We start from the raw sequence: 9,467 nt of genomic DNA, 5'->3' as shown, positions 1-9,467 counted from the left end.
TTTAATGATGTCGTGTACAATGCAATACATGTTTTATTTTACTGACCATTTATTTATTTATTTATTTCAGTGACGATTATGAATGTCTGTCAGGAATTGAGTATTTAAAAGAATTTCCTCAAGGGCAAGTATTAAAGTTATTGTCCATTCACTGGAGATATTTGACGAGTTAATAAATTATAATTTGTTGATATAGTTTGATGTTACAGCTTGGAATTTTTTTGTAGGGATTCCGCCAGTATATGTTCAAGAAAGACAGCACCTGAGAACCTGTCTTATGATGAAGATTTTTGCCATAATATTTCTGAGTAAGTTCCCATGTTGAAAGTATTATTTATTAGTTTTTTAGAGTCTACCCTTTAAATTTATTTTCAGTTAATGGTGTGTTTTATAACTGTTGAGTTTTTCATTGATTGTACTTATTTTCACTATTTTGACTGGAGGCATTTTCTGCTAAATCAAATTACTTTCTTTACGTTATGTTTTGGTAAAACACAGTGAAAATTAGATCCACACACAATGCCTAAAATCCCAGTAAAAATAAAGTATTTTACAGTACTGGTATTTTATTTATTACATCTGTTTATTTGTCCCATCTAGTATGTCGCTAACCTTTCAAGATGATAGGCATGATGAGACGTATCATCCTAGTAGCACAGAGGAGAGTGAGGACAGTGACTTGGATGACAGTGACTTGGATCACTCTGAATTTCTGATGGATTTGTCAATGAAGTAAGTGGTAATTACTATAATCTCATATCTTGATTGATGTGTCATTATAATGTATTTTTCCTGGTCCTACAGATAATATTTTGTTGCGTTACATTTTTTCTAGTCAGAATGGTATAGATGCATCTTGGGTTATAGGGGATGAAGATGACAGTAGTTCAGAAGTTTCTGACAGTGATGAGCAAGATATTTGTCATGCACAACCCTCTAAGATGACAGAAACTCATTGCATTAAGATAAACAATCCAGAGAATATTATCAGTCAGAAAGCTGGAATTGTGTACGAATCGTGTCTGAAACAGTTAGTGGAGATGAAGATTCCAGAGAAATGTCCAGAGCCAGGTTGCAAGAAACCGTATGAAATAGACTTTACCAAAATAGGGACTTCCCTCACCATGGAGTGGGTATGTAAATATATATGTAATATGCATTGTAAATGGTACATGTAATATAATATGTGATTTATGAAATAGCATATTGCTATTATTCCACAGATTAAAAATTTTCATGTGGGGGGTTCCCATATTTTACAGTTGGTAGCCCACATTTCAATGCAAGGGTCAGTCAGGATTATAATTTAGATTTCCCAGAACAGAATTATACAGATGACAACTATTCAGATAGACAGTAGCTCACTTGGGCTACTAAAGATAAAAATTTAACTTGAGCCCCACAACTATTTTTTGTTCATCAGTTTTTTTATTGTGAAGTAAATGAATTATTTTATATTTTTATAAATTTTAGGTATGTACTGATGGCCACATTGGACATAAATGGTTGTCACAACCACTGTTGAACAAGGTCAATGCTGCTGATTTCATTTTGTCATCTTGCATAGTGTTGTCTGGCAACAATTATTCAAAGACAAAACGATTATTAGACTTCATGAATGTAGGATGTGTGAATGAGTCCACGCATCACCGAATTCAAAAACATTATTGTATTCCTGAAATAAAAAAATACTGGGAAGATTTACAGAACAAAGTCTTAGAAAATATCAAAGATCAAGAAGTTATTATAGCAGGTAAGTTGGTCATAAATATGTAGTTTTGATAACATTTATTCAATCATTGGAAAGTATAACTGTAAATTACAATACAGTTTATTATATAATAATACTAGTATTTTATAGCAGAGTAGCCTACAAGAAGTTAAAGACCACTCTTTCTTTTTTTTCTTCAACACAAAGGCAATACCCATCTTTACTGTAATATCACTTGTATAACACTTCAACACGATTATAAGTTGTAAATAAACATTCCCCAAAACAGCCAAAAAATAACATAATACTTTTTTGTTGCTTAGGTGATGGTAGAATGGATTCTCCAGGGTACAATGCTCAGTTTTGTACATATACCGTAATGGAATATGAAACCCTGGATATTGTGGCAGTCATAATAATAGATAAAAGAGAGACAGAATTGAAGTCCACCAACATGGAGAAAGAAGCCTTTAAAAGAGCTATGGATTTTTTGAAAGAAAAGGGGATAAAAGTAAAAGAAGTTATCAGTGATGCACATCCCCAAGTAACTGCTTTTATGAGTAAGTATTAAGTTGCAACCAGCCTAACTGAACATTTGAAAAACAATTGTTTGTAAATACCCTGCGGTATTATTTTCAATTGGAAAACACAAGGAACTATGGATGTGCTTTCCCAAAACCAGAGAACCTGTTTTTTATGTTCATTGAGCCACTTACAATTCTATACATTTTCTTGTATCTAATTGGTAAACCCTTATAGCTTCTTTGTCTACTATTCAGTGATAACTATTTCATTATGATTTACTGTCTTTGTACTGTGTTTATTCACAGAAAGGGTTTACCCTGAAGTGAAACACAGCTATGATATTTGGCATGCAGCAAAAAATCTAGGAAAGAAGATTAACAAAGTAAGTATTTTTTATTGTTTCTTGTGGAATGATATGTGTTGGCGATCCGCTCGTTCCGCTAGGATTGCCCTTATAATCACTTTTGTGGCTTTGTGTGTGTCCGTGATATTTAGTGTTTTCACATATTATTTCTTGTGATTATTTCTGCTTAACTGATTTCGCTCAAACTTGGCGGGTTGGTCACACCTTCAACCTAGTAATGAGGAAAAATCTAAAAAAAGAATTTTGGCCCACTGCTGCCATGGCAACAGCCAAAAACTGATTTTGATGCCAACCAGCCTACCGGTTTGTGTTAATACATGTTAGTTTCATATTTTAACCTATCCTGTTTCTTTTGGCAGGTCGGACAGGAGAAAGGAAACAACATTTTATTGGCCTGGTCAAAAGACATTGTAAACCATTTTTGGTTTTGTTCAAGGGAATGTAGTGGTTCTCCACTGAGCTTTCTTGTAAGTATATTTTTTCTTGCACATTTTTACAAAACTTTTATTCTTGATTTTGAACTATAAACATTTTTTCTTAAATTTAAAAGTATATATAGTTTCACCTAGTTTCATATTTTTTCAGTCAAAGTGGAAAAGTGTTTTATTTCACACTACGAATCAACATGAGTGGCCAGCCCTGGAACATGATGATACTGGATGCTGTGCACATGGGCCAATAACAGAAGGGACACGAGAAAAGGATTGGTTGACACCCAGTTCTAAGCCTCATGTAGCATTGAGGAAGCTGATATATGACAACTATCTTCTTCAGAAGATTCCTTATTATGTCAACTTCAGGTAAAGTATTAACCATGAATATGTAACTTGTAGAATTGAAAATTCAAATATCGTATTTTCTCTATTTCAAGCACCCCCTCCACCAATAGAAGTACATGTAAACCCAGATTATCGTTTGTTTCTGTTGTAATAATATAGTTTTGCTGTCATGATTAATGGTTTTGCTGTTAAAATTGTCAGTAGATAATGTATTATTTGGGAAACCATTCAGTTTTAATTTATGTTCTCTATCTCCTTTTAGAACAACTGCTGAATTAGAGAATTTCCAAGAACTAATTTTAGTTTATTCAGCTAAGAGGTATTCATTCAGGTAAGAAAAGCACTTATTTTATTGATTCTAAAGCTACACGTATAGAGTATCCATGGACCAGGGGTTGAGTAAGAGGCATAATACTTCCTTTTATATAATGCTTGGTATTTCTAAAAACCAAAGTAGGCAGCAATTAGACCTTTGACATGATAATTTATAGTACAACAATATATTATGATTTCTATGTGAAGATGACATTCACTAACCTCTATATATATAAATAGCCTTTTATGGACATACCTATATGTAGACTAAATTGGTCATGTATTTATGAATAACACGGTCTGATTGGTGCAATTGATGCAGTGTGCATGTTCAGTTTTTATTCTGGATAGGCTTTGATTCAAAGATTCCACATTGTGTGCATGTGTCTAATTAACCATGGCAAAAGATGGCAGGGTTTAGTCACCATCAAGACAGTGATATTTTTAATTATTGTCACCAGTTTGATTCGTTGTTGCAGTGTAGCAGGTATAGTTCCTAAGCTTCAGTTGAACAAAACTTACCACAACTGAGTATGATTTCGTAACTTTGTAGCGAGCAGTGTCTGGCAGGTTTCAGTTTTCTGAAGTATGTTTGTTTTCATTGTTACTAATGAAAAAGTAAACAGCTTTTTCATTGGTTCAGCGAGCTGAGCTTAATTATTGTAGTAATTTACCCAAGTTGCATAAATACCCATCACAAAAATGTGGATCAAGACTTGCAATCAACAACAAAATCTACACTGTTCAAAATGAACTGAGAATATAAGAATTTTTGAACAAACTCACTAATCAGTGAGTTTAGTTTTAGTGTTAATTTACACATTTTATTTATGTTTGTTTGCAGTTGGCAGAGGCAATATTGCAAGAAATCTCAAAGGTGGACTGTCACTCATCGGAAGACTGAAAAATCATTTTTTTTATATAAAAGACATTGTCAGCATGATACTCCAAGCCAGAATGAAAAACAAACTTCCCATGAACAGAAGATCTTTTTTAGGTGAAAGTGATCCCCGGCATATTCAAGCAACGCTTGCACCCATTCCACCACCAACCACCAGCAATATTGTTCAAAACCAAAAGTCCAGATTTAAAAGTCAATAGATCTCTGGAATATAGTGTTGTAACTTTGTAAATAAAAATTAAAACTGGGATTTTTATATTTTTCTTTTGAAGTTGCTTTATTTCATATTGTAGCCACTGACATTATTGCTCACCAAAAAATACACAAAGAATATACAAAACAGTTAAATATTTCAACTATATTTTATTGGTAACTAGGTGCAGAGGAATATTGTGCAGTGCAACAATACAATCATGAATGTAAATGTTAACGTAGCCTGCTGGCTAAAAAAACAACATACTGTCCATGTGGATTTCCCACACACAACAACTGGGAATCACCCTTCTGTCGTCTCTCCCAATCTTTCCATGCCGCCAAAGAATAAACTGCCTATATGCTGCATGCCGCCAGGATTTATTTGGATCATCAATTTCATCTCTATCCTCTCCAGCAATAGTTAACCCAAATACAGATCGCCTGTATCCTCGACAAAGTGACAATACCCCATTGTCCAGACAATACAATTGCATTTCCTGAAATTGTATATACAATGTAATTCAATGTTAGTGACCAGTTGCAGAATAAGCTATTTTGGTAGCATATTGGGATTAAAACTGCACTGCATTCATTGTTCTATGGTTGACTAAAATGCAATTTTGGTATAGCTAAGACTAAATAATTATGATCCAAAATCTGTATTTAATAACAGGAAAACACTTGCTCACTACTATCCTGAAAAATCTGGTATTGTTTTGGTTTAAACTTGAAGTACTAGTACATGAATATTAGCTCCCTATCCTTGAATTCTTGGTGATTACATGGCCCTGAAGTGCCAACAATTGTATACGAGTGACCATATTTTCACTTACTGGCCATTTTGTCACACAACCATTTGGTGTATATCCGCAGCACTGTCTTTCGGCCTCTGTGGGCATTTCTTGGCAGTACTGGCATACACACCAGGATGGTACGTCGTCTCTAGTAGTCCTTTGACTGTCTCCATTGTTATCTATCTCCTTCATCACATTGAACACTAAACCAGGCTGTCGTTCCACCATACTTAAACATAAGGACTTTAATTCATCTGTGTTCATTTCAGATATTTTTGTCTGTTTGAAGGCAACAGAAAAAAAATTCATATTAAATATTTTTAAAGCAGCCCAAAAAAAAATTGTATATTGTGCTTTATTGTAGAATAATTATACACACATTGAAAATATGTATGATTAATAAAATTCCAGAATTTAGGAAGCACAGACTAATGCAAAACCCAGGAAAAAACTCTAGGAAAATCCGAGTTACTCACAGACAAATGGAGTTGTCGATCCTCGCATAATCTCTCGTATCTGGATTCAATATCAGTGTGTTCTCGCCTACGCCTACCCCTCCCTCTTGCTGCTGTGCTACCATTTCTCCTTCCTCTTTCTGTTCCACCATCACTCCTCTTTTTTCCACGTCCTCTACCATAACTTTCTTCCCCTGTTTCTGTCACTGCACTATCATCCTCTTTGCCTCTCTTCCTTTTAGTTGTTGCTCCACCTCTTCTTCCTCTTGCTGTACATGACTTTCCTCTCCTTCCACCTGATGCCCTCCCTCTTGTTGCTCTTTCATCTATTACCAGCTGCTGTTCTCTTTCTGCAAGGAGGAGTAATAAATGTTATATGATTAGTAAGTCATCTCAATAGTAACAAGAAAAAATATTGGAGAAAAGAATCGTGTATAAATTCGAAAATGTACTAATCAAATGACAAAGCAATCAGATTTATAGTTGCTGGGAACCGTTAGAGAAACAAAATTTAACCCATATGGCAATGAAATCAGTCTTCAGTCTGTTGAGTAGAAAATCATAATCATTATTGAAATAAATAAGAAATGCTGGCAAAAATATAATTTTCTGAGTTCAAAAAAACCTGCATGTAAACTAAAGTTTTTATTTTACCATATTGATTATGCTTTGGTAAAAATAAAAAATTTATTCATTTACAGTAGTCAATTAAAAAATTTCAATAGTGTATCCTGTGTACCATTAGTACAAAATAGAGGTGTGAAAGTTATGTTATAAACTCAGCTGGAATGAGCACTTCACACCTCAGTGGTTGGATCAATCAGTCTTGAGCTATGAACCAGTATTATGTTTCATATGTTTCTGCTAGATTCTTTTGCAAAAGTAAAATAAAGTAAGAAATGAAAACACAGACACGGACATTACTTGCAAACATTATTTTTCAATAACTTGCACTAAACATAATATCTAGTTTTCAGACTGACTGACCTATTTTAAATACAGTACAACCCCTAGAAGTTGGTGGGAAGGTATCGGGTAAAAAAAAATAATATTGGACACACTGAACTTACCTCGCCTGTTTATCTCAAAAAAATGGCCGGGTTCAAAAGGAACGTCGCTAACTTCTCTGAAATTCTGAAAATAAAATGTTCAAGTGTTAGATGTGGAAACCTATATTACAAAACATGGTTCAACTGAAAACATTTCGGCAGTACTAATGATTAGTTGACGTGAAAAATGAAAAGAGTTATATTCTATGATCCCCAGTTCATGACTAATGTTATATGCCTTCGACGTTTAAAAAAAATTACCAACACGGACACCATGCAAAAAATGATCTCGATCGGCGCAGTCATAGAGTTTTTAGTAAACAGGACAGGATGGCGATTCTCATACAAAAAGTACACACAAAAAGAAAACTGAATCTTGACTTTTAATAATTTTATTTTAACCCAGAATTACGACGATCAGTGAAAGGCCGGAAATACACTGCGTTTTCAATAAATGACTACGTCTTCACGGCGAAGTTGACAGGAAATCTCGGGCCGGAAATGGACCATCCCGTGTACAAGACCCAGAAAAAAACTCTGTGTCTACCTATAATCATTACCCACGCCATAAATGTTGTGAGAAATATATAAAAAACATTATCACGATAAAGATTGAGCATCCTAGAAATACAATTTACAGGGAATGTAACAACTGAACCGAGTCGCGTCAGCGATCGTTCGACAAGTCAAATTTTATAATAACCTTAATTTTACGTTCAGATCTTTTCCATCGCGGTACTGCCGATTAATATAATGAACAGTTAAATCAAACTACAATTTCGTCGAGAAAACATGTTAACAGAACGGAAACTTACCAATTGTTTTACGGAAGCCATATCTTATCGTCTGCTACACAAATCCGTGTCCCGGGCAACTGTATAATGAAGCTCCCTAAGCTGTTGAATGTGGAACTATAAACAAATGTCCGGATACGGTCGGAAATTTTCGGAAGAAGGAGCGAGAAATAAAGCGAAATTTTCACGCTTTCAACATAGGTGGGAAGATTTTAACATAGGTCATTGAAATAAGCACATCAATACATTTCTATAATATTTTGGAGACAATACAACTTGAATATGAGCTAGTACTCGAAATACATTATTATTATTATTATTATTATTATTATTATTATTATTATTATTATTATTATTGTTATTGTTATTATTATTATTATTATTATTATTATTATTATTATTATTATTATTATTATTATTATTATTATTATACTATTATATGGGACATTGCTGGTACATACTTGTTCCATCATTCAAGTTTCTTTTTAACCTTTTCCGTAATGTCATACCGGCTGTTTTCTATATATCCATGTGTGTTTCCGAGGAATGTTCCACGGACTGTTAAGCCGTTACTATTGCAATCAATACCAGAGGTGTGTCAGTCCTATTTCGCCACTTCCAAACCCATAAACCTTGCTGGTGCCTTCATAAATTTGCTGTCATTTCTCAAGTTTAGAAACATCGCACTGCTGGATAAAAAGAAGCTACTATCATCAACATATAAGCGATGACATTCACGTGTTATTTAATCCAACACCATGTATATCGCTCTTATTTATATCGTTCTTATTTAATATTTAATGCAGATTGAAGTGGTTCTACTGCAATAGTATAAATATCAGGGGAAAATCTTCTCCACGGGGTTCTCCACTCTGTCGGGGGGAATCTCGTCTCGTCTCTCTATCTCGTCCCCTTGAGATACGGGATCGGGAAAGTCACTTTAACCTTACAGTCAAATAAGGCACACACAACGAAATACGTTTCAGCTCTCGTCTTAGTCGGTCAATCGAACACTCTATCAGACACAGCGCCCTGGGGAAAAGATCCCCAAGACTCTCGCAAGGCTGAACCAAGACTCGCCCAAGACTGGACTGCCTCAAGGCTCCGTCGCCCCTGGACTCTCTCGGACTGGACTCGACTCTCCAGGACTGCCTCGACTGCGTCTATCGTGGAGTATTCGCCAAGACCAACTCAAACTCTCTTTATTCATTTTCAAAACTCTAACCAATTACAAAACAGTAAAAAGACTCTAAGGCGTAAACTTCAATCATAAAGCCAATCAAACTAAGTACTGAATACGTCATATCTTTTGATTAATCGTTCACTACATTAATAACTATGGAATACCAACTGTCAGAATCGCGACGGATATCTCGTAATTAGTTCCAAATCACTGAGCCAAGTTCCGTCCAAAACTTCAAATAGGCCTACACGATGACAAACATAACACAGCAATTCGCTAATAATCAGTTAATTAAGTCGGTTAACAGATACGCAAAAACAAATTCATGACACATCCCTTCACCCAAACTGAGATATGCCTCTCGGCATTGCACGTTCATAAATCAAAGATACCGTCAGCCAC

The 9,467-nt window shown here is 34.8% G+C and overlaps 1 protein-coding gene and 1 long non-coding RNA gene across 2 annotated transcripts; both read right to left on the bottom strand.

Annotated features, from left to right (window-relative positions):
• Positions 1-5,038: 5,038 nt before the first annotated feature.
• On the bottom strand, positions 5,039-5,812 carry LOC146750412 (P2X purinoceptor 7-like). Its single transcript, XM_085496630.1, has 2 exons — positions 5,624-5,812; positions 5,039-5,287 (listed from the first exon to the last, which is right to left on the bottom strand). Exons 1-2 carry the CDS (start codon positions 5,810-5,812, stop codon positions 5,039-5,041), a joined length of 438 nt encoding a protein of 145 aa, XP_085352756.1.
• A 334-nt stretch (positions 5,813-6,146) lies between these two features.
• On the bottom strand, positions 6,147-7,177 carry LOC146750411 (uncharacterized). Its single transcript, XR_014930652.1, has 2 exons — positions 7,110-7,177; positions 6,147-6,389 (listed from the first exon to the last, which is right to left on the bottom strand). It is a non-coding gene; the product is annotated as an uncharacterized LOC146750411 (long non-coding RNA).
• Positions 7,178-9,467: the final 2,290 nt, after the last annotated feature.

The sequence above is a fragment of the Saccoglossus kowalevskii genome, chromosome 1, assembly GCF_978046115.1.
Source record: "Saccoglossus kowalevskii chromosome 1, keSacKowa6.1, whole genome shotgun sequence".
In the NCBI taxonomy this organism is placed as follows: domain Eukaryota; kingdom Metazoa; phylum Hemichordata; class Enteropneusta; family Harrimaniidae; genus Saccoglossus; species Saccoglossus kowalevskii.
This window is presented reverse-complemented; position numbering and strand designations above follow the sequence as displayed.